Here is a 26,441-nt window from a genome sequence, read left to right as displayed (position 1 = left end):
GCAGTCACCCAACTGAGTTCTGCACTCTGTTTTCTACTAACAACAATGGCCTATAATACGAACACAGTTTCATTCAATTAGACAGCACAAAACGAGTTAAAGACCTGAGAGTCCTCGGTCACAGCAGCAAAGCTAGCTGGGGGTGGATAGGGTTTGTTGCTAGAAAACACTTTCCCACTGCCAACGCTGGTGGAGTGCTAACAATTGGTTATGTTGAAATTGATCTTTTCAGTATCCTGTAACTAGCAGCTTTGTTAGACTCTGAATTTGTGACAAGCATTTCTTCTAAAGAAGTGCAGCTGGAAACTTCAAAGTGTAATCATTAAAGCCTTCACAATTCCTCAGTTTCCCCGAGTAGCGTGCTCTTCATGGTGCACATTGGTATGCAGTTAAACAGGGCTGCTCTGTCTGATGCTGTCTGGTCCTCTGCATTCACCAGTACTTAATGAAGCTCATCTAATTAGCTCAATAATCACTCCACATGTAGCAAGTAAGTGCCTTGATCCTTGGATATGTACATAACCACAATTCACTGGCAACAAACTTCCATTGAAATGATACTGACATAGTACCATACACTGTACTAGCTGAGAGATAACATGTTTGCTTTCCTCCTTCAACATGTTTGCTTTCCTCCTTCTACATGTAATTTCCCAACCCTGAAGGTTAAGCAAACTACCGCGAAATGCAGAAGACGTTCGCGCACACTATCCACCACGACATGAATAAAACAAGCACCTAAAAGAAAAGGTTGTCAGGAAGCCTCTCTCCCTCTCTCTCTCTCTCTCTCTTATCTCTCTCTCTCTCTCTCTCCCTCCCTCTCCCCCTCCCTCTCCCCCCCCTCTCTCTCTCCCCCTCTCCCCCTCTCTCTCACTCTCGGTCTCCCTCTCTCTCGCTCTCCGTCTCCCTCTCTCTCGCTCTCCGTCTCCCTCTCTCTCGCTCTCCGTCTCCCTCTCGCTCCGTCTCCCTCTCGCTCGCGCGCTCTCGCTCCGTCTCCCTCTCGCTCGCGCGCTCTCGCTCCGTCTCCCTCTCGCTCGCGCGCTCGCTCGGTCTCCCTCTCGGTCTCCCTCCCTCGGTCTCCCTCTCGGTCTCCCTCCCTCGGTCTCCCTCCCTCGGTCTCCCTCCCTCGGTCTCCCTCTCGGTCTCCCTCTCCCTCCTCTCCTCTCTCCTCCCCTCTCCTTCTCCCCCTCTCCTCTCTCTCTCCCTCTCTCCTCTCCCTCCTCTCCTCTCCTCTCCCTCTCCCTGCTCTCCCTCTCCTCTCTCCCTCTCCTGTCTCCCTCTCCCCTCTCTCCCTCTCCCTCTCTCCCCTCTCCCCTCTCCGTCTCCCTCCCCTCTCCCCTCTCCGTCTCTCTCCCCTCTCCCCTCTCCCTCTCTCCTCTCTCTCCTCTCTCCTCCCTCTCTCCCCTCTCCCCCTCTCTCCTTCTCTCTCCCTCTCTCCCTCTCTCCCTCTCTCCCTCTCTCCCTCTCTCCCCCCTCTCCCTCTCTCCCTCTCTCCCTCCCTCTCCCTCTCCCCTCTCTCCCTCTCTCTCCCCTCTCCCTCTCTCCCCCTCTCTCTGTCTCCCTCTCCTTAGAATCAGATAACCCAGGAGTCTTGGGGTCTATGCATCAGACAAGGATATTTCATGGTGTGGAAAACTCTTCCCTCTTTCAGAGGCATCCCACAACCTACAAAAGAACAATTGGCATATTTTCCCCCAGGTCATATCCAGCCTGCTTTCTCAAGGCACTATTCAGGAAGTCAAACCCTGCCAAGTTGGAAACTATTTTACTCCAGGATGTTCCTCGTTCCCAGGAAGGATGACCCTCGGAGGCCTATTCTATATCTTTCCCACCTAAGTAACTTTCTGAAGGTTCCCACTTTTCAAATGATAACATTACCTGCCCTTCTTCAGGCCTTTATGGTGTCATTAGACATCAAAGATGCCTGCCTTCATATCCGCATTCACCTTCAGTTCAGGAATTTTTATTTTTCTATTGCTTCCTCACATTTTCCGTTGTGTGATTTGCGTTTGGACTGTTTATGGTTCCGCCGGTCTTCACAAAATGCTTAGCTCCTGTCATAGCCTATTGCAGACTACAGGGCATACAGATCTTCCCTTACCTAAATGAACTTCTCCTCCAGGCGCCCTTTAGGAGAATCTCTCTTTCAGTGTCTCTCATGGAGAGTCTAGAGTTCACAATCAACTATCAGAAGTCTGCCCTGATCCTTCCCAAGACCCCATTTTCCTGGGCTGCAGAATTCAAATGGACAGATGCTAGCTTCCTTACTTCCAGAGAAGGTCCTGCCCTAACTTCCTACTTCCAGGACCTCTTGCTTCTCCATTTCCTGACTGCCAGGGAGTTCCTACGCCTCTTGGAGTTCATGGCCTCCACGATCCCCATGCTCCCTATAGCCATGTTACGCTTGAGAAAATTCCAGTGATTCTTGAGGACAGTTGGGATTTAACAATCTCATCCTCTGGATTTTATACCACTCCTTCCTTGCTTGAAAAAGGAGTTAATCTGGTGGATTCTTCAGGTTGCAAGGAACCCAGGTCTACCCTTACAATCACTTCTCCCCACTCAGGAGCTGTGCATGGATGCATCAGACTTAGGATGGGGAGCTGTGCATGGATGCGTCAGACTTATGATGGTGAGCAACACTGGAATCCTGGAAGGTCAAAGAAGTCTGGTCTCCAGGCCATTCAAGGGAGCACATCAGTGTAAAGGATATGGCCTTGATTTTTGCCCTCAAAACCTTCAAGCCAGTGCTTTCCCCAGGGGCCCTAAAGTGGTTCACAGACAATACCGTGGTCCTCTGGTACGTAAACAAACTGGGAGGAACAAAGTCTTATCTCTTATGCAGACTGGCTTTACAGGCCTGGAAGTTAGTTTTGCAGAGTCAGATCTCCCTTTAGGCTGTCTACATTCCCTTGACTCAGAATGTTGTAGCAGACACACTCCGCAGGTCCATGACTCAATCCCATGAATGTGTTTCTGGACATGGTCCATCGATGGGGTGCATCTGGGACCAGATCCCTTTGCCTCCCCCATGAACAGACAACTTCCCAAATTTGGTGCCCGGGTCCTGCATCCCTTGGCATGGAAGGTGGATGCTCTAACTTTCTCTTGGAAGGGGATATTTCTGTATGCATTCCCCCTTTCCCACTTCTGCAAAAGGTCCTGCTGATAATCCAGCAGGACCAACCAAAAATCTTGCTGGTGACCCCTTTTTGACCAAGACAGTATTGGTTCCCCCTCCTTCTGCATTTAGCCACGGGCAATTACCCCAAGTTACCCCACAGAATAGACCTATGAACACAGGACAAGACAACTGTAGTACACCCACAGATGTTAACTCTAAATCTGACTGTGGACAGCTTTTTTCTGCGGATGTGCTTAAAGTTTTGCAGGAGGCCAGAAAACCCACAACGAGGAAATCTTAACGTTTCCATATGGAAGAGGTTTCCCATCTGGTGTTTTAAGAAGGACTTACAACCACTGTTAGCAAATGTCCCAGTGGTCTTGTCCTGTCTGTGTGAATTGATGAAGAGTAGGCTGTCCTTACTGTTCAATTAAAGCCCATCTTTCTGCTCTCTCTGCATGTCTGCCTACATCTCCCCCTTTAGCTTCCAGGTTGGAAGTTAAACACTTCTTAAAAGGCATCCTACACATCAGGCCACCAAGGCAACCAGTTCCTCCCCTTGTATTTCAATTTTGTGCTAGAAAAACTTACCCTGGTCCCCTTTAAGCCAGCAAGTTCTGCTTCTCTGTAACATTGCACGTGGAAAACTGTACTCGTGGCCATTACTTCTGACAGAAGGGTGTCTGAGTTACAAGCTCTGTCTTCGTCCCCCTTTACAGTCTTCCATAAGGATAGGGTCTCCTTAAATGTTAATCCCCCTTTTGTGCCCAAGGTAGTCAATGAGTTGTGTCTCAAGTCAGTTTGTCAGCCTTCCAACCTTTTCCCTTCTCCTCAATCCTCCAGTGAGAGGATTCTGCACACTCTAAAACGTGCATGGGCAACTCGGATACTGTTTGCACAAAACCAAACCTATTCACAAGTCTGAACACCTCTTTGTTTCTTATCACTCAAGGGCCGTGACTCAACCTGTTTCCAAGTAAATGGTCTCTTCTTGGATTTTAAAACCGATCTCTTCCTGCTGTATTGCTAGTGGAAAGAATCTCTTATCTCTGGTTATAGCACATTCCACTAAGGAAGTGTCTTCCTGTGGAGCTTTCTTCAAAGGGTTGGACATTTGCTCTACCCTGGAGGCAGCTACCTGGTCTTCTGTTCATACCTGATATCGTTTCTAGGTCCAGGGCTGGTTTTCCCACAGCTATTTTGCATGGCTTTTTGGAGAATGCTTTGGCTCCTCTGCCCAATTCTTCCTCTGCATGAGCTTTGGTAATCTTCCCCCATGTTATGAATACAGCAGCATATGAATGGAAGGAGATAGAATAGTTATGTAAAATCTTAACATAACTAGTGATGTCCTCCTCTTCTATATGCTACAGTATTGCTCCCCCCCCCCCCCCCAGCTTCCCTCCTGATGCCTCCCTGGCCACTTGTGGCATGTTTTTTACTCGCCTAATTTCATGCAGGTGCAGTTTGTGGCATTCAGATCTGAGGCTGGTATGTGCTGACGTCTGCTTTATATCAGTCTCTTTATGCCCAACCTACATTGCTGATGTGTGGCATTGCACGTACCTCACAGTAGTTTTAGACTTTTGTATTCTGGCTAGACAATGGAGTCAGCCAGTGGCGGGCTCCCTCATATTATGGATACTGCAGCATGTATTAAAGGAGGGCATCTATGGTCATGGCTGGCTCCCGGTAGCCCACAGTCGGCCAGAATACCGAAGTCCTTGGTATATATGCTGTCGGCTGCCTTCGGTTTAGACCTGACATCAGGAAGTCAGGTACAAAAGAAGGCAGCTGACACCATTTCCTCAGTCTTTCTTGCCTCTGAGCCCGAAGCAGAAGCATTTTGCATGAGTGCCTGTCGGTCGTGTACCTTCTTTTTGTATTCCGACTGCTTAGTTGAAGACATCCTCAGATAAGTACCCCATTGGGGAACCTCTTTTCTTTAACAAATGTCAGAGAAGGTTAATAACTGTCTTGCCTGTGGAAAACAGATTCCGCACCGTGATATTCTCTCCTGTTGTATTACTTGTTTGGATCTTGAGCACAACGTCCCTAATTGTGTTCTCTGTGCTTCTTTCTGCTTCTTTCAACCCGTGTACCACACGCTGTAGAGCTAGGATCTTGTTCAAGCATTTCGAAGTCTAGCCTAAGTTCGTCGTATGGCATCTTCCGGTCTCCCGACTTCAGATGTTCCTAAGAAGCGCAAGGATAAGGACCGCGACAGGCTTAGGGTCAAATTAGCCGACACCATCCCTATTAAGTTGGTTGTCAGTCCAGCTTTCTTTGCCCCTGCAGTCCACGGAAGTTCAGCAGCAGGCATCTGCGGAGACCTTTTCTGAATCCTCCATACTGCAGGCTTCCACTTCATCTTCTGACCCTCTGCCAGTCGCTGTCTGTGATGGATCCGGAGCCGTAAAGCAGACGCCAACTTCTGAGGCCTCTTTTCTCCGCCCGGAGACCAGATCCAGACCGACTACCTTAATTCAGACTTCTGTGGTGGCTAGGCCTCCTGAGTTCCTCCGACTTTCTAGCAGGCCATCCAGCCGGAAATCTTCTCCTAAGCAGGCGGCGGCCTCCCCTCTAATGCCTCAGGCTCAGATTGTTAAAATAGCTAGTGATCTCTTGACCCTTATCAAAGGCTCTCAGCCACCTCCTCCTAAAAGGATTAGGGAATTTTCCCCAGAAGCTTTCTCTGCCTCAGACTCTGAGGTTTCCAGCAACTCTGCTGTTGAAGAGAGAAGCTCTCCACTTTTTTTCTGATTTTGAGGATTCTGATGCAGAAGACTCCATCCCTTCTGCCTCCCCTCCAGAAGATTTTTCTTTTGGAGATACTCTGAATACTCTTAGGGAGCATTTCAAATAGGAAAGTCAGGACTGCCCTCAGTCTAAGAAATGGATTAGGGAATTTCTTGGATTTGCCACAGCATAAACTTTTGGCTATCCCTCCAGTTTTGGTGGTAGTTGATGATTTCATGGAGAATTCTTTGACTCCTAATTCTGTTCCTCCTGCTCCCAGAAAGCCTGACCAGTATTATAGAGTTCCTGATTCTCATCTGTTCCTTTTCAAGAGTCCTACTGCTGATCCAGAGAGTATTTCTCAGGGCCCTAAGGGTGTTAAAGCCACAGTTGCTAAAAATCCTGTTCCTAGGGCCTTGGATAGATGGGGTAAAAAGGTTTATACTTTCACTCCTTCCACCCTGGCTATTAAGTTTTGTTAATTGTCTTTTTCATATGCTTAAGTATCAGCAACATACTTTGGACGCTATTAAGGCTAAAATTGCTGGTGTTCCTTCCCTGATGGAGAGTAAGGACATGCAAGATTTATTGAATTCTGCCACTCTTGTCACTAAACATTCTTAACATTGTGGTTTCGGCACTTTGGAGGCTTCTTGCAGGGCAGCAGCCACTGGTTCTGTCATTAGAAGACATGCTTGGCTCAGAGAACAGCCCCTTTCTAAACCTGTCAAATCTAAATTACTGGATGTGCCTTTGCACAAGGACAATCTTTTTGGTGGTAAAGCTGTTTATGTGGCAAAGAGAGATAAGGCACCTATCTTGTGTTCTGAAGGTGCATTGGAGTGAGAGTTCTAATCCAGACCTATGTAAAAATATCTCAGGTTTACTAATATTTTAGAAAAATCCCCGCGGTGGTGGTGCTGCGGTAGCGTTGTTGCCTCACAGTAAGACGCTGTCCGGTTCGATTCTCAGCTAGAGCGTCTTCTGCGTGGAGACATGCGTGAATGGGTGTACCTTCATTGAAGGTTGTGCGTCAGGCCTGGCAAGCCGGTATGTAAAAATCAACTGCCAATCATTAGCGGACCGGAGTTCCGCTGTGGCGACCCCTAACCGGGAAAAGCCAAAAGACACAAACTAATATTTTAGAAAAATCACAGACTACAAATGGGTGCTCAAAATGGTATCCCAAGGCTACAAGTTCTCCTTTCACACCTTCCCTGTCCACCAAGGATACCCAGATATCCCCCCAAATCAAAGGGCAGAAGCAGAAAAACAAGTGGTTTCTTTACTAAACCTGGGAGCAATAGAGCCAGTTCCTGTGCTACAGAAAAGCCAGGGTTTCTACTCTACTTTTCCTGGTTCCCAAAAAAGGGGGCACCTGGCGCCCTATTCTGGAGTTGTCCTTTCTAAACACATTTCTGGTAATTCCCAAATTCAAAATGCTCATTCTTCAGCAGTTGCTGCCAATGCTGGCAAAATGATTCCTGGCTGGTGACTTTGGATCTCAAAGAAGCTTATCTGCACATCCCAGTAAGGGAAAGCTGCAGGCAGTTCCTTCGCTTCAGGGTGGGGAACAGGCACTTCCTATTCTCTGCACTGCCCTTTGGCTTATCTACTGCTCCCAGAGTTTTTACCGAATGCCTGGCTCCAGTCATTGCTTTTTGCAGGCAAAGAAACATTAAAATTTACCCTTGCTTGGACAATTGTCTTATTCAGGCAAACTCTCCGGAGCAACTTCTAAAGGATTTGGACTTTGTAAAGAACCTTCTCCCCTCTTTGGGCCACACCATCAAAGAAAAGAAGTCAAAATTGGTACCCACAACACAGCTGCCCAGATGGTATTCCTCCCTCAAGAGAAATAAATGGCTCTTTCAAATTATTTCAAAAATTTGGCAAGCATGATCCAGCTCTCTGCAAGGCAGTTCCTGCAAGCCCTGGGATTCATGACTTCATGTATTCTGATGATTTCATATGTCAGACTGCATATGAGGAAAATACAGTGGTACCTCAAAAGCCTTTGGTGTCAACACACTCAGGATTTAGACTTGATACGTCCTCTGATTCCCTGCCTGCAGACTGAGTTCCTTTTGATGGGCGACGGCCTGTGCACAGAACAAAGGCCTGCCTTTCTGTCCACCTCCTGTCAGCCAGACTCTCACCACAGATGCCTCGAACTACGCTTGGGGAGCACATCTAGAAGGCAGATGCATTCAGGGTACTTGGAACTATCAACAGGTTCATTTGCACATAAATCTGAAGGAATTGATGGCAGTCCAGCAGGCCTTAATGGCTTTCAAACATCTTCTCTCTGCTGGTACTCTTCTGGTCAGGACAGACAACACCACAGTCGTGGTACATCAACAAGCAGGGAGAGACGCACTCTTAACCCCTTTGCAGACAAAGCACAATACTATGGTCCATAGCAGCTTCCATGGGCATTCATCAGTTTCTTCCAGGAAGGCTCAACTCCCTGGCAGACCGGTTGAGCAGGCAGGTCCTGGATCCTCACGAGTGGCAACTAAACAAGACCATCTTCTATCACATCATACAGTGCTGGGGCACTCCCCAGGTGGATCTCTTCTCATCCCCAAACAACCACCTTCTTCCAACCTTTTGCACCAGGGATCATCGCAACAAAGCTTGGAAAGTGGATGCTCTGTTCTTCCCCTGGACACAGCTCTGGATCTATGCATTCCCTCCTCTGCCTCTTTTTCCCAGAGTGCTGTTAAAGATATGCGGCGATAAAAAAGGGCCATCATCATAGCTCCAGAGTGGCCCAGACAACATTGGTATCCACTACTTCACAGTCTCGGCCTTGGCATCTTCCCCTGATACCAGATCTCTTGGTTCATGGTTAGGAGGGGGGGGGGATTCTGCATCCTCATCTTCAGACTCTGCATTTGGCAGCTTGGATCATAATTTAAACCTTTCCCAACAAGTGGCTGAGGTCTTGGAGGCCAGGAGGCCTAGAACTAGGAAATCTTACGCAGATAAGTGGAAAAGATTCTCCATTTTGGATGCAGACTAGAAGGGAAGACCCTTCTCTTCCTCTCATTCTACACTATCTGGCAGGCTTGCATAATGGTGGACTTTTCCTTTTCTTCTATAAAAATCCATGCTTCAGCTATTTCAGCTCATTGTTCCTTTGAACATCCCATTTTCTCTCATCCCTTGATGACATAGTTTCTCAGAGGAGCTAGCAATTTAAAGCCTCCCAGAAGGGCACCTACTCTTGCTTGGGATCTCAATTTTGTACTTGAGAAACTTACTCTGCCTGCTTTTGAACCAGCTGCCTCAGCAGTCCTGAAGTTTCTCTCCTGGAAAACTGCCTTTCTCTTGGCTATTATTTCAGCTAGAAGAGTTTCTGACCTGCAGGCCTTAATGGCAGTAGAACCTTTTATCATCTTCCATGTGGATCGGGTTTCTCTTCAAACTAATCCCTCCTTTATGCCTAAGGTGGTTTCTAGCCTGACTCTTAACCAATCTATCCACCTGCCTACCTTCTTTCTTAATCCTCAGAATAAAGGGGAAAGGTTACTGCAGTCCCCGGATGTGCATAGACAGCTTAGATTTTACCTGGACAGGACTAAATCTTTTTGAAAGTCATATCAGATGTTGGTCAGTTTTGCTCTTGGAGCTGAGGGCAAAGATATTTCTAATCATACCATTTCTAAGTGGATTGCTCATTGTATTCACTTTTGTTGCTTACAACATGGCAAGGTTCCTCCTCAGAGTATTAGGACCCTTTCTACTAGGGCAGCCTCTACCTTAGCAGCTTAAGTGTACCTACTTGAGACATACTGGAAGCAGCTACATGGACTTCTGTCCACACTTTCACTAAACATTACAATTTACTAAGTCCAGGGCTGGTTTTGCCACTGTAGTGTTGTAGGGCATCCTTTCCAACCCTTAAACAGTGGGTGTTCCTCCTCCCTTTTGTTTTTTTTATTTTCCTGGGCTTTGGGAATCAACCCATTTTGTAAGGACTGTAACCGTGAAACACGATGAACATAGTACAGTTGTCTACATTTACCATAAATGTAGATGTTCGAGTGTATTCACTGTTGCAGTCCTGGCTTCCTCCCCTTCCATCCCCTTTTTTCCTAGGGCACAGACTGGATTTTCTTTTCTGGTCTAACCTTTTTTTGGGGGGGCTCCTGACAGTTAAGGCAAGAAAAACTGAGGAAATGGCGTCTGCTGCCTTCTTTTGTACCTGCCTAAACCGAAGGCAGCCGACGTCATGTAACAAGGACTTTGGTATTCTGGCCGACTGTGGTCTACCAGGAGCCAGGTTACCCATTTTGTAAGGACTGCAACAGTGAATACACTCGAACATCTACATTTATGGTACGTGTACACAGCTGTACTTTCTCTGTACAACTTCAACTTCATATATGAGATTTTTCTATCCTCTGTTTGAACCAGCTGGTTAAGCAGATATGAAGTTCTACTGGAAGACCATGGATTTGAATTGCAGACCTTTATCGATGTTTCTTTTATAATAATCAGATGACCTGTAGGACTCACCTGCCATGCTTTCTTCTGAAAGCATTATCAAAACTGTTTTTAAATAGGTCAGTTAATCTCTGTTTTATTTCTGAGTTAGAAACTTGAGAAAGAGGGAGCACTTACATGTCACCACCAAGTAAATTTTTACATGAAGAGGATGAGATCAGAAAGATTTGACATGCAAAGTTGTTTGAATGCTTTGCTTCAACTGAGGTGGTATTTTTGCTTGTGGATGGCTAAATTGTCTTTTGCCATCGTGTGGCTAACCAGTTAATGAAAAATGTTGATGGGATACCCCACTGCAAGAGGAATCTTGACTATTTCTGGTGTTTGCTTCAAAAGTACCTCTACTGCAAATATTAGTGCAGTTGCATTTCTGTCACTGGTGTCACAAATTTACCAAGTATTATGGTTTGCACTCCGACACCAGTAGTGGGTTCTGGTAGTGTTTCAGGACTCTCCTTGTGAACATTTGCCTCTTGGTCTGCCTTCAGCTTCAGCCTTCTAGGAAACTTAATTTTTCACTTCTTACAACTGCACTTGGTGGTGGCATGCAAGTGCTCACTCTTTCTCAAGTTTCTAATCAGAAATAAAACGGAGATTAACTGACCTATTTAAAGTAGCAGCATTTACCTACCACAGCCAGTTTTTTTCTGTATATCATATTAATGTAACAAGTTCATGTCTATTAGATCTTAACTTGAATGTCTTTGGTACTCCTTACTTACCATATCACAACACATAAAGCCACATCTCCTTGTGTCCCAACTGCCTAGCCTATAAGGCGAAACACTCAACCCAGTAGTCTGGTCGTAGAGTCCATTGTGAGAGCCACTGATGCCCCTCTTACCAGGCTGGATTACGAGGTTACAGTTGCCTGTCAGGAGACAGGGTCCGCGAGGTCATGCAAACATTCAGGTCAATTAACCCTGAGTACCAGTATGACTTGTAGTCCATGTGGGCATAAATGACCAGAGTTGTACCTCCTTTGGACTATATGAAGAGGGGCATGACTGAGCTCTCAGAATTTGTGTCAGACAGGTATGAGCCTAGCACTTATCAACATTCTACTTTCTCCAAGGATGATGCCACAATACCAGTAGAAAATGTGAGACTTTAACAATTGGCTTCACTATTGCAAAGGGGTCCGATACTTTTTTGCCTGGGAGGTCATGGGCGACAGGCCACACTGCTTTGCCAGGCATGGTCTTCACCTGTCACCTAGTTGGATATTGACCAAAACATTATCCAACCCTATAGTGCCTTTATGGCATTGACAAACAGACAAACCTTCCATAGTAAAAGCTATTCAGGATAAGCTAAAGGTATTACTGCTCAGTGCTAGGAATCTGAACAAGAAACTGCACTCCCTAGAAGCTCTCCTCAACCCTGGAGAACACTGACATCTCTGTAGTTACTGAAACATGTTAGAAAAGCCAGGGAAAGCACTCTGGCAGTGCATGCTAGAATGCCTTTATATGTTCCAGCCACCATCTGAAGATGAAACAACAAAAGGCAAAGGTGTAGCTGTCTACATAAAGAATAGGCACACACGAAGGATAAGCTCACCACAGAGCTGGCCAGACAGTTTAACATGCTTGAGCTACTCCATGTCAAACTAACAGTGGGAAAAATCCATTACCATATTCTTGCTAGCTACAGGTCCTCCACCATGAACAAGGAAACCCTTAAATCATACTGGAAGTTACTAGAATCACTCCCCATCCAGACCACTACCATACTCATGAAGTGATTTTAACTACCCCTTCATTTATTGGGAGGCATGCACAACCATCAACATGCAGGCCCAAAGATTTCTTGACTTGGTAAATTCAGATGCCCTAGAGTAGCTAGTTGGCAGTCCCCCTAGGGAAACAAATATCCTAGATTTGATACCCACAGATATGAGAGAGTGCTGTCCCCCCAGTGTGATGTCTACACTGGCAAATCCAGATCACAAAGCAGTCTCCCTTGAAATAAAGTTAAAACCAGTCCCCCCACCTAACCACAAAATCTTTCTAAGGTAATTTACCCCCTATTAAAGGACTGCATAGCTAGTTTCAAAGCTCCACAAAATCCAGAAAAAACAGAAACCTGTGCATAGTTATATACAAAAGCCTTGTATAACCATACGAACAACTGCATAGAAACGGCAGTACCAGACTGAAATAAACCCAGGTTCCTGGTGGAGCCCTCGTCTTAGTAGGTTGTACAACAAAAGAAAGAGTTTGTTGAGAAGCAAGAAGAAATGTGCACAGTAGAGCGAGAAGTCCCTCATTCTAAACAAGTGAATCAGGGAGCTAATAGTCTCTGAAAACAGACTTTGAGGTAAAAAATTGCCTCCAAAGCCATGGATAACCATAAGGCATTTTTTCTTTATGGCTGCAGGCTTAAGGGCAACACCAACAATGTGCAGAATTGGTTGTAGATGGTGTCACCAATACTCTGCCAGAAGATGTAGCAAATCTGCTGGCTGACTGATTCAGCTCTAATTTCACCTCTCCACCACCCCTGGTTCTCCCCATGAAATACCCTTCACCACTCCACTGCTAATAGTCACCAAAGAACAAGTTCCACTGCACACTCTAAAGCTAAAAGCATGCCTTCGTTGTGACCTGATGATATACCAGGTTGTCTCTTAAGTTCTAATTTAAGTTGTCTGTCAGACCTATCAAGATCTCTATTTAACCACAGCTTCCAGACTGGCTTTGTCCCATTAGAGTGGAGGACAGCAACACTTGTCCTTTTACATAAAGAGGGAGCATCCGCTGACCCGGGAAATTACAGACCCGTATGTTTGACTAGTCCTGTATGCAAGACCATGAAAAAAACAGTCATAGACCAGATAAATAACACAGGAAACCTGCAGACACTGGAACTGACCCAGCTCAGCTTTGTCAGATACAGGTCATGCCTACAAAGTCTTGTGGATTTCTTTTAGAAAGTCACCCAGGCCATGGATGAGGGTAACACAGTACACACTGCGTACCTCGACCTGGCCAAGGCATTTGACTCCGTTCCCTGCTCTGATATTATAAATAAACTCACACAACGGGCATAATTTCCTTCACCACCAGATGGATAGCCATTTGGCTCACATACTGGACATGTGGTTAAAGTGGGTGAATCCAGACCCAGCAAGAGGCCAGTTACTAGTGGTGTGTCACAGGGTTTTAGAGCTGGGACAACTCCTGTTTAGCCTTGACTTTAGATAAGTACATTCCTATGTGGAAGGCCTCTGGATGACAAAGTTTACTGATGAATTTAAGCAGGAGGCAATCACTGAATCCCCCAACAATGTAGATATCCTTCAGGAGGGTCTAGATCACACAAATGATTGGTGCCAGAATGATGGCCTGAAACTAAATGCGAAAAAATGCGTGATCATACCCTTTGGGAACGCTCCTACAAATTACAACATCAGTAGCACACCCCTAAGAGTAGACTGATGCTAGAGATCAGGTTACACAGAGGCACAGTAGCCTGATGTTTGATCACTGTGTGTCCAAAGTGGTGAGGAAATCCTCTCCAAAGAAATTATAGTCCTGCTGTATTCTGCCCTCATTAGACCAATAATTCAGTACAGTGCGCCATTTGGCACGTACTTAACTAGGCACTTAAAGCCGCTGAATCGACCTCAGAGGTTTCTCACAAAACAAATACAGAGAATAAACACCATGTCCTATGTTGATAGACTAAAAACTCTATCCCTTTACTCTGACTTCTTTTTTACTCTGACTTCTACTGGCTATTAAGGGGTGATATGACCTTTACCTAACCTACAAGATACTCACAAATCCAGCCCCAGCAGAGCTGTTACACATCCACAAGTCAAACATCATGAGGGCCACCCAATCTAGGGCTCTAAACTTAGTCAGTAACTCAAAACATGCTGGATAGACAGCCGTTTGTCTTACATTACCCCTTCTTTCCGATAGGCTTCCTGTTCACGTTAAGCAGATCCCTTCCCTGGCCGTCTTCAAATGCATTTTCGATCAGCGAATGGGAACTCGAGGAGTTCTTGGGTTCGATTCTCAGCTGGGGTGCTTTCTGTGCAGAGTCTGCATGTCCTCCCTGTGGTCGCGTGGGTTTCCTCTGTGTGCTCCGGTTTCCTCCCACATCCCAAAGACATGCTGTAGGTGGATTGGGCTCTCTAAATTGGCCCTAGGCATGAGTGCATGTGTGCCTTCTATGGAAGGTTGGGCACTGGGCTGGCATCTCAACACTGTAAAATTCCACTGCCAATCATGAGCGGACAGGTGATCCGCTGTGGCCACACCTAACCGGGAAAAGCCGAAAGAAGAAGAATGAGAACTAGAGGACTTCCCAAGATGGCTGCACATTGAGCAACTGCTTAATTTCACCTCTTTCAGTGTGAAGACAGAAGCTTTGAAGAAAGAGCCATTGAACTCATTTTTGGGGGTAAATTCAGTAACTGGCTAGTAAGTGCACTGCTTAGATACCAGCAAAAAAGAAATTCAGAGAAACTAAAAGAAAATTAAACCACAAAAGGAGAGGAAAAAATTGACTGGGAAGGATTAGACAGCTGTTCAGCAAACAGCAGTGCAAGCTCCAGCGTTGGTACAAGACATGACTTCCTGTAACAGGAAAAAATAAGTCAAATATACTCAGAGCTGATCAAAGTAAACAAAACACGGAGTATATCGCTCAAATAACAAAAGGCTGGATAAAATGGAAGAAGATTTAAACAGACATTCAGATGAGGTAATAAAAGTGCAAAAATCGGAGGTCGAAATCAAGAAAAGGCTGGCCGAATGAGGCTGCTTAAGAAGAGATGTTTCAAAAACATTATAGAATTAGAGGACCGAACACGCAGAGAAAGAGATTTTCTGCTGTTCCAGAGAAGCTAGAAGGAACAGACTGTTATTAATTTTATGAAGGCACAAATAAGCAACTGGATTGGCATTCCACAGCATGAGTTAATTGAAAGGGCACATCATGTGTATGCTCCAAACCTAGCTATGAGAAAGCAACCTAGACCTTCACTTTGAAAGATGGAGTCCTACCAGCAGAAGGAGTTGATTCTGACAAAACTGCGGCAGAACGACAAAGTACTTAAAGTGAGAGAGAGTGTTTGTGGAAAATTACCACTCGCTGTACACCAGCCAGAAGAGGAGTACATTATTCCACTAATCAGGGAACGTTGAGAACCAGGCATAAGATTCAAACTGCTGTATCCAGCTGTCTTCAGAATATTCTTTCCTGGAGGGACAAAATCATTTGCTGATGCAAAACATGCTAAGAAGGAAATACAAAACTTTGTCCAACAAAAATTGAGCTGTGAAGCAAAATGAGATTCTTCTGCTTGTTTTTCTGGTAATAAAGACCACAGAGAGACTGTGCTAGTGAAACCTTTTCCATTGGAAAATGCTTGAGAGGAAGCAAAAAGCACTATTTGATTAGAGTAACTGAGTATGTTGGAAAGGAAACAGAGACAGGATTTGGGAGATGGAGATTAACGGAAGTAAAGCCAGCAATTCAGAAATTGACAAATGTGGAATTATAAAGCATTCATTATATTTTTGAAACATGACCAAACAGGAAAACCTGGAAATATTGGACTATTTTGACATTGTTAAACTTGTAGGAGACTCTAAAGCATATGCCCTACTTCATGTCATAAATGTTTGGAGGAGCAGGTAGGAGGGGAAGATGGAATGACTTAATTGTAAGTAAAAAAAAAAAAATATTTAACAATAATATTTGTGTAGCGCATGATATTTGCATGCTATAAAGTTTTCTCAATTATTTTCAAGTGTAGTGGGAATACTAAAGTAAACAGGTGCCCCCATTTTTTTTTCTTTTCTCTTTCTCCTTGTTTAGTTTCAAGCAGTGTAGTCACTGCTGTGTAAAAAAAAAAAAAAAAAAAAGTCTGTTCAAAAGAGTGTGATATAATAAAAAATGATTTTTCTCATTCATGCATAGGTTTGAATTAAGGCTCTTAGTTTTAAGAGAAATCAAATGAACCTTGAACATAAAACATTATTCTGGCAAATAAATACTTCTAAAACAATTCTGTATTGGTTTCTCATGTCTCCATGGAGACAGTTTGATAAAGAGTAATAAAAACAGAATACTTTCTTTTAATGGCAATAATGTTTTCTGAAACCAAGTGTTTTCTCATTCTGGGATAACAATAAAGATATGAGATAAAACCAGACAGCACTAGAAGCACAGGCTGTATCATGCATCTTAGCATGGATAACCCTCCTTTTAGGTTAACCCAAGTCTGAGTGTGGCTCAGTTTGGGACAGCTGTTCTTGTTAGAAATTAAAAGTTCAGTATTTGAAGATGTACTTAGTTCTGTGTTAATATTAAGTTAATAGGTTTTTGGAGTGCATTGGGGATGTACTTGATTTTTTTTTTTTTTTTTTTTTTTTTTTAGGGCTTTCAGTAAAACAAAAAGTTTTATAAGATGTGACATTGGCTTAAATGAATATGACAAGAAACAACTGTATAAAAGGTCATCCTGTCAAACATTTAGTGTGTGCATGTAAGAAAAAAGCTGGAACTAGTTACTTAAAAAAGTGGTTACAAATAAAAGGTGGGAATAACTTTTCAACATAATTAATCCTTTTGATACTATCTTTAAATGTGAATGGTTTTGCAGATGTATACAAAAATAAGGATTAGTGAGCTATATTAAAAAATGTAGAGTGCAGATAGCTATGCTACAGAAGACTCGTTTGGAAAGAACTGAGCATGTGAATGTGAAAGGTTCTCAGGACAGGTATTTAGTGGAATACTTAAGTTAAATAGGAATACTTGTATTAATTGTGACAGAAGCTCAAATAGTGATAGAAGAGGATAAAAAAAATAATAATGGTAGATGTGTACGGCTAATGGTCTACTGGCAAGGGAGGAGGTTTATGCTGGCAAGTATTTCTATTCCACCTAAAACTGCTGTAATGGAATTTAAGAAAATTCTGGGAGAAGTCCGTTTTTAGCAGGGAATATTGCTTATAGATGGGGATTGGAGTTTGGTTTGCAACAGAGTAGATGTGTCTGGGGGGGCCCTGAAGGGAAAATATAACAAAGGAAGGTAGATTTTTGAAAAAAAATTATGGACATGTTGGGCATGGAAGATGCAAATTCAGTAGGAGGAATTTGGAGTGAATTTACACATTGTTCCCCAAGATGCAAAAACTGGGCTAGGTTAGACAGAACTTTCATTTAAATGCACATGTTCCTGTGAAATTTAAGTTTTGGTACGCACCCAATAACTATTTCAGATTACGTCAATAATCAAAAGCACAGGGTAATGAAATGAAAATGAGACACTGCTGCTTTTCCACATATCAGTTTAAGAGAAATTTAAGGAATGGTAGTGGGTATTATTCGGGAATTTATTAGAGAAGACAAACTTCTTCTGAAAATAAATCTAGGGAGTGGGATAAAATTAAAGTGGAGTTTAAAATAGGGTGGAAATAAGACATATGGTGAAGAAGCAACAGTAATTTAGAGAGACTGACAAAGTATTGCAGAATAGGGATAATCTCTCAGAAGAAGAGCAATTGCAGAATGCTAAGCAGAAAATAAAGGATTACCTTGATAATATGCATGAGTTTAAAAAGATTGCTGTTAAGCAACTGTTTTTGATACCAGAGCACAAAAACTGTTAGCGCAATGACTCAGGCAACAGAATGAAAGGGTTGTCACAAAACTTAGGAAGCTTATAACAAGGAAGATCACAAGAGATCCTGCAGAGGTACAAGACATATTTCAGAAACTTTATGCAAGTTTGTAAAAAGCAGAGAAATATGGAGATCAAGAAAAGGTACAAATGAAAATGTTTATGGAAGAATTCAATTTGCCAAGGTAGATGAGGCTCAATTACTAATGGTTAGAATGGGAGAAGATAAAATAGTGATGTATAAACAATCAACGGGAAAGTCCCCATCAGGAAAGAATAAGAATCTGTAAGGTTTTGTTTAACAGTATTTTAAGAGGGGAAGCACCAGCATCCTGGAAGAAAACAGTAGTGACTGTAATACCTAAAGAGGGTAAAGACCCATCAGAACCAGCTTCATACAGTCTCATTTCAACCCTAAACCATGTTTATGAAGTGTTAGTCTGTAATAGCAGAGGTGCTGACAAAATTGATAGACATGGATCATTGTGGTTTTGTGGAGAGGAGGCAAACATTTGACGACATTAACAAAACATTGACCCAGAGAGAAGCTGAATATAAGAAAATACCACTGTTGGTCGGTCTTGATGCAGGGAAAGCATTTGACAGAGTAAGCGGAGGATTTGAGCAGGGCAGTGGAAGCGTTTGCATTCCCTGATAAAATTATACGGTTGATTAGGAGAATATATTTGGAATTGCAGGTGAGAATTAAGGTCGGTGGGGATCCTGTGTGATAATTTCTGTTCATAGGTAGGTACTAGGCTATTGGCCCTAGGGCCTATGTAAGCCTAGCCAAAAAGGTACCCTGGCTATCGTCACCCAAGAAAATTATTTTCCTGTGCCCCTGTCAGGCAGAGCCAGAGAAGTCATCCCGGGGTAAATTTCCTATCTCCCATCCAATCATCAAGATTCTTCTTGAAGAGTGCTAATGAGGAGCTTTGTTTGATATAGATAAGTAGTTTTGTTCCAGAGTATGGGAAGTCTCTGGGACAGGAATCTATCCCTCCAGCATGTTCTGTTTATTGTGGTGACTAGGTTTAGGTTCCTAGAGCGTGTAGCTCGGAGGGATTGGGATTTCTTTATGTGGAGAATGTCCAACAGCTCTGGGTTTGACATAGCTTTATATGTTGGGCAGAAATCACCTCTGAGGAGGCGATATGCGATGGAGTAAAGCTGGAGTTTTTTTGAGACTTTCTGCGTAGAGCATCTGTTTGAGGCTGGTAATCCTTTTTGTGAGGTTTTCTGCAGACTTTCTAGTTGTTGTAGATGTCTTGTGAGGTACATACCAAAAGGGGCGTTGTACTCTATAATGGGTCTAATGAGTGACGTGTAGAGTGGAACAATGACCTTTTTTTCCTGGATGAGAAACCTTTTGTGATGAGGTGTGCCACGTAGAAGGATTTCCTGACTACTGCAGCAGTGTAATTATCAAAGGAGAGACTACTTGTCCACCTGTGTCCCAAGGTCTCTTATCACACTTTCGGTGTTAAGTAGATTACCGCCTATGTGGTAGTTCATGGGTACAGAGTTTTTACCAAAAGGGATGACCGTGCACTTTTTGGCATTGAGCTTGAGGCCATGGCTTTGACACCAGGCAGTTAGGAGTTCCGATTATGGCTCCTAGTTTGCAGTCATCTACAAACTTTGTTAGCCTGTACTTCTGAGAAGTAGATATCAAACAGGAGAGGACCCAGGACTGAACCCTGTGGTACTCCATTTGTCACTGGTCTGAAGTCGGATTTGGCGTCTGCTACTTTCACAGTGTGGGTTCTGTCAGTGAGCCAGTTGGCAACTCATCTTGTGACATAGGGGTGGGGGATAGTGTCAAAAGCCTTGGCGCGATCTAGATAGGCTGTGTGAACCATCTTACCCTCATCTACGGCTTTGGTGACTGCTTCAAAGAAGTCTTATCAGGTTTAGGAGACATGATCTGCCTTTTACAACCCCGAACTTGGTGGGGGTCCAGAGTTTGGAGATTACCAATGTCATTGTTTATACGTTCCATAGCCTTGCAGACCAAGCTCGTGAGGCTAATGGGGCAGTAGTTCCTGGGGTCCGTGGTGGCTCCCCCTTTGTGGAGTGGGATAACCGTCGCTGTGCGCCATTTAGTGGGCATAAAGCCTGAAGTGAGGCTATGATTGAACATGGTACTTAGGTGGGGTGCCTGTTCGTTCTGTAGTTCATGTAGAACGCAGCCTGGGATGTTGTCAGGTCCCATGGATGCTGTGTTCTTGGCTTTGGAGAGTGTGAGTGAACCAAGGAACTAGGCAGGGGTGTCCTCTTTCTCTTTTGTTATTTGTACTGTATTTAGAACCATTGGCAAAGAAAATGAGACTCAGAAATTTAAGGAAATAATATTTGCAGATTATATTATTTTACCAGAAAAGGACATTCAGTGTTTTTGAACAGTTTGAGACCGTTTCATATCTTTTCGTGATACAAAATTAATCAAGTTTAAAAGAAAGACAGTAGCTGTAAATGATGTACCCACACAAAAATCGTTTCAGCAATATCCATATTTATGGGGACATGATAAAATTAAGTACTTGAGAGTATGGATTTAAAAGCATTCTGGTGTGGCAGATAAGGATATCTGGGAAGAGGCTAAATAAAAGATCATACAAAAACTGAGAAGTTGGAAACTCTTGTTTATGGATAACAAAATGCAAGCAGTTAAAATATTTTTAGTCACTTTAGTTTTATACATGGGTCAGGCATATTTTTATCAACCAGAGAAGTTGTGGAAAGCAATTAATAGAGCTGAAGGATTTTATGTGAGAGAGGAAGACTGCAAGAGTCAAGTGGGATAAGCTGATTTTTCAAGTTGAACAAGTTGGTTTGAGTTTACCTAATTTGAAAGGGTATTTCAGAGCTACACATTTAAGGCTCCTATACATAGCACAAGCAGAAACCTATAATTCAGAGTGAAAGGGATGATGGGGGGGGGGGGCTCAGGAAGCAAGGAGAGACTGGGATTTTGGATGCAGATCCTTAAGGAAAATAACAGTAACCATGCAGAATATTATATTAATAATGTAGCAGAAAGTATTCTAAGAACTAAGCTAACACGGGAATGGAGAAAGAAGATTCTGCCAATAGGGATGACTGCATTTAGAGATACAGACAGTAGGCAAGAGGGGGCTGGAATTTGTTGGAGAAAACTGGTAAAAGAACCAAGGTATTGGGTGCAAATAATTAGAGAGGGAAAGTAATGTAATTAGAAGAGGCCAAGAATGTATTTGGATTGTGGGATAGGGGTTGCCTTTTCTATTAAGAATTGATATCCGAGTATAGGCAAAGAAAACCAAAATAAGGAGATCCTAAGTGAAAGACCAGCACAGGTAGAGTTTTTAGTCAAATATAGGACAGATGCTGCTGTTAAAGGAATAATTAGTAGAGCATACAAAATGTTGCCTGATAACTGTAAGAATCAGAGGAGGTTAGAAAGGATTGGGAAGAGAGATTGGATAAGCAGTTCACAGGAAAACAATGTCAGGATATATGTATGTCTCACAAATGTGCAGCAGTGTCAAGAAGAGGTATTTTTATACCCCAAGTAGACTCCAAATAATTTTTCCTCAAGTAGACGGCAAATGTTGCTAGTGTGGTGGGGAAGAAAGAGGTAACTGGGAAGATATTTTCTGGGAGTGTAATGAGTTGGCAGATTTTAAAAGATTCACTGCAGACCGCTCTGTCAGTGATACTGGGTGAGCAGTTAGGGTGTAACTAAGGAAATTGTGTGTTTTAGCTGTGATACAGAATCGTAATTGCCTAGACATAGTAAGGCTTTGCTGTGTCTAATTACGGTGGCTGTCAAAAAAGCAATTACTAGGAACTGGAAATCAAAGTCTAAGCCAACTGTACAGAAGTGGTGAATATAGCAATAGAGGTAAAACGACTTTAATTGGGATCTTTAAACAAAGGTAGGAGCAAATTACATAGGAAAAAATGGGAATTGTGCGAACAATAAATTCAGAGGAGGAACGAAGTTTAAAAGAAGGCATGATTTGGATGAACTGTGTAATGTTGACTGACAGTGACTGGATAGATTAGAAGTGATGTATAATGCTTGTAACTACAATTATGTCAAAATGATTTGTTTTCATTTATATAAATGTATGATTGCCTATCTCCAACATGCTAATTTAATAAAGATGTTTTTTGTTTAAAACAATGAATGGGAAATCACAAATTCACATTTGGGGTAGCAGTGACACAGGCAATCTGTAAAATACTCGAGGCTTAGACACAAACCCATGCCATCCTCTCCTTCTAGGGGTCATATATTGGGTAAAATCAGGTTGTATTGGCTAGGCTTGTAAGGGTTCTTAAGCAATTAGCATATAAATATCCTGTGAACCTGTCCAGTGCCTGGATGACCTGTCCATTTTTTTGGCAGGTGGATATTTAGATTTTTCTTTAAGTCTTTCAGATGTGTGTTAGAGAATGAATAAATAAGCTGTGCTTGTTCGTGCGTGCATGTGTAATGTGTATGTGTGATGAAGAAATTGCAACACTTACCTATTGAGAAGCCCTTCTTGTGTATTAGCTGATGTGGCAAGTTTTTTACCATTATTTCTTGTTAGTAGTAAATTCCTACTTTGTCAGCCTTTTTGATTTTAAGCATTTGTGGTGGTCTCCTTTTCTGATGGTCCTTTTTGTTCTTCCTTACAGAGTCTACCAATACCAGAGTGCTGTATTTCAGTATTTTTTCCATGTGCTGTCTAATCGGTCTGGCCACCTGGCAGGTCTTCTACCTTCGGCGCTTCTTCAAGGCCAAAAAGCTGATCGAGTAAACATGGGGGAAAAAAATGGAAATGTCCAGAGCGCTGAGAACTGTAGTCAACCTCCCTTGAAGGACCTGACATTGTACCATCAGTTTTGTAAAATTGGCAGACAAATCTAAATAAGAGGAAAACAAAAACATCACGAGACAAAACTAGACTGTAATTTTTGTTGGTGGTTTGAGTTAAAGGAAGATTGCAGTGCACAGATGGAAGAGTGACAGCACTGTGAAGGCAACATGTTTAGCCCTTGATTGACACTCATTTGATGCCCTTTAGGTCTTTTAGCTTTTATGATAGTGAAAGGGGTCTGTTGGTAAAGACTACTACCAGACTAAGGTTGAAAGCATGCAGTTTGGTGCTCTGGAGTAGCATTGTGTAGGTAGGTATGATGCAGGTCCAGCTTCTCACAGTATGGCATTGTTGCAAGGTGCAACAAGGTTATTTAATGTTCCATATTTTTGACCTAAAAGGCAGTTTCATTTGAAGCAGTTTTAGTGCTTTCAAGAAAGCAAGACATGTTTGCTATAACACTTTTGCAGGAATAATTTGTGTTGTGAAACCTGTGTGTATAATTCTCCCCATCCCAGTTATTCTTTAGCCTTGTATTCCATAGAAATGTTTATGCTTGCCACTTCGCTGGATATTAGCAAGACTGCCTGCACCCCAACTTTTATACTCCCACCTATTTATCTTTTTTATGAAGAAGGCAAAGTATGTTGCTTGTCTTCACAGTGTAAATATTGTTGAAACTCTTGTTTACTTTTAGTTCTGCACTGTAACAAGATTTACAAGCTTTGTAAGATTTATTCCCAAACTGCTAAGTCCACTGACCTCTTGATCATCTGCTAGATTATGACACTGTGGTCCTTTTAAGTGCTGTGACCCCTCCATGTGGTTAAGCCCCACACCTTACCATGCCAGTGGAGTTTTTATGAAAATGTATTATATGTAATTATCAGTTTTTTGGTACCATTTCTGATGCCATGTAGAAGGTGCACAAAAGTGGAAGATGCTTCTGAACTTTCCTCTATTAAAGTTGTTAATTAAAATTCATGTTGTTTTTCTATACAGTACTGAAGATTTCATTGGAGTCTTGAATATGCTGAATGTTGAGTAATGGGTGCTACCCTGAAAAACGGTGGCTGTCGTCTTTCAAAGTGTTATCTGTAGTTTACAGATTATATTCGATAGGTTTAGATTTTGGGACTGTGGCATGGGCAGACATTATTAGTTAGCTTTTGTTATTGATGCATCTTTAGTATTTCTGATGTCCTTCAAGAATGCAACTGCAGTCATAACATATGGGTTGTCCTGCCTCAGGCAGCCCTCGGTCGGCCGGATTCCAAAGTCTGGGTCCGGCGTCGGCCGGAGTCGCCTCCTCTCAGACGTCACAATGGCTGGAGTATAAAGGCATCGGCCGACGCCATCTTCTTCAGTCTTTCTTGCCGCGTGGTGCCCGAAGCAGAAGCAGTTCGCAAGTGCTGGTCGGTCAGCTCCTGTGTTTCAGTTACCAGAGTCATCTAAAAGCTAAGTACCCCGTTGGGGAACATTTTTTCTTGCCTCAGCCGATGTCAGAACAAATTGAGAAAGTTAATAATTGTTTGTCTTGTGGTAAACAAATACCTCATAAGGACTTCCATTCTTACTGCCTCCCTTGCCTGGGCCCAGACCACGACGTCTCGACCTGTGCTGCCTGTGCTTGCTTTTAATAAGCGCACTCTCAGGCGCTGGGCAGAATTTGCCGAAGACTTTTTCGGTGAATCCTTCACTTATATCATGCTGTCGGATCAACCGACAACACAAATTTCCAAAAAGCGTAAGGACCGGGACCGACATCCGCGGCCCGCGTCCTCTACCGATATTTCTCCTAAGCCCTCCGCGAGTGTTTCGGTCCCTACGGAAGCGGTAATTCAACCGCTCCAGGCCGACGACACAGTGGTAACACGTCCTTCGGTCCCGGAGACTACACCGGTGCCGGTTATTGATTTTCCTCCAGAAACCGAAGTTCTGGATCTACCCGACACCATACCCGTGGACAAGGTTACTCCTGCACGTGGGGCAGCTAGGCCTCCTGTATCCATGTCCATCAAGGCCTTTGCACGTGCCAAGGCCCATCCTAAACTTACTGCCCAGGCCCCTTCTTCTGATAAGCAGATTATGTCTCTTGCTGCAGACCTCATCTCTCTTATCAGGGGTTCTCAGCCTCACCCTGACAGAGGTTCTCAGTCGCCTGCAGAGAAAAGGCCTAGAACTGAGCAGGCTGACAACCTCTCTTCAGATGAAGCCTCTGGGGATTCTGAGCATTCAGATACACAAGAAGAATCCTTCCAGGCCTATGAGGACTCTGATGCTGAGGAGTCAATTCCCTCTGCCTCTCCTCCAGAGGATTTTTCATTCAGTGAAGTCCTCCACTCTGAGGGAGCATTTTAAGTGGCAGGGTCAGGAATTTTCTGATTCTAGGAAAAGGCTACGTACCTTCCTCAAGTTACCCCAGCACAGGCCTTTAGCTATCCCTCCAGTTATGGATGTCCTGGATGATGTCTTCTCCGACTCCAGTGCTAACCCTAATTCTCTCCCTCCTGCTCCTGTCAAGCCAGACAGATATTACAGGGTCCCTGACACTCACAAGTATCTTTTTAAGGCCCACTCTGTGGATCTTGAAACTATTTCACAGGTCCCCAAAGGAGTGGCTACTTCCTCAGCCAAGAATCCACTGCCAGCGGATAGGGAAGCAAGGTCCTTGGAGAGATGGGGTAAAAAGTTTATACCTCTACCACCCTTGCCATGAGGTCACTTAACTGCCTTTTTCATATGTTTCAGTACCAGGATTATTTACTGGATGATTTACAGAAAAAGCTAGCCTCTCCTGAGTCTATTGATAGAAGGGCATTGCAGGATCTGGTCCATAACACTCAGCAGGTCAGCAATCATTTTCTACAGTGTGGTTATGATGCATTGGAGGCTTCATGTAGGGCAGCTATGACAGGGGCTGTTATAGGTAGACATGCTTGGTTAAAAGAACAGCCACTGCCAGACCATGTTAAAGTAAAGTTACTTGATGCACCTCTGGAAAAACAAAAGCTTTTTGGTGCTAATGCACAAGATGTGTTGAAGTCCATTGAGGAAAAGGCAAAATCAGTTCAGACAGTCAAAGATTTCCTCCAGGTTCAGCCACCCAGATTCAGCAGGAATTGGCCTTCAAAGAATTGGTCCTTTCCAGACACTGACAAGTTTCAAAGGGGAAAAAACAGGCATGCTCGAGGTAGAGGGCAAAACTGAGGCTCCTACAGGGGCCGCCAATGGCAACCACCAAATCAAAGAAGTGGCGCAGCCAGTCCAGCTGCACCACAAGGACAATCACAATGACTTGACTTTCATGCCGCCTACCAAAGCTCAAAGAGAAGCACCTTTAGGCGGAAAAATTATCCTTATTCTCAAACAACTGGCATATCTTAACCAAGGACAACTGGATTCTGGATTTAATAGACAAAGGATACAGATTCCACTTCCATACTTTACCAATAAGACAAGGCATGCCAAACCTGCCACATCAAAGGGCAAAGGCACTCATTCAAGTTTCAAAGCTGCTAAGCCTAAAAGCAATAGAAAAGGTCCCTCCTCAGGAACAAGG

At 43.6% G+C, this 26,441-nt stretch overlaps 1 protein-coding gene across 1 annotated transcript in view; it reads left to right on the top strand.

The window, feature by feature from the left end:
- Window positions 1–23,859, top strand: part of TMED10 (transmembrane p24 trafficking protein 10) — a 282,370-nt gene extending 258,511 nt beyond the window's left edge. Inside the window, exon 3 of the mRNA XM_044073485.1 lies at window positions 22,686–23,859. Within this exon, the coding sequence (XP_043929420.1) occupies window positions 22,686–22,819 (134 nt within the window). The 3' untranslated portion in view covers window positions 22,820–23,859. The remainder of the gene's footprint in view (window positions 1–22,685) is intronic.
- Window positions 23,860–26,441: the final 2,582 nt, after the last annotated feature.

Source organism: Protopterus annectens, chromosome 6.part0 (genome assembly GCF_019279795.1).
Source record: "Protopterus annectens isolate FY-2018-M chromosome 6.part0, PAN1.0, whole genome shotgun sequence".
NCBI lineage: Eukaryota > Metazoa > Chordata > Ceratodontiformes > Protopteridae > Protopterus > Protopterus annectens.
The sequence above is the reverse complement of the archived record's forward strand: the minus strand, read 5'-3'. Positions and strand labels throughout refer to the sequence as shown.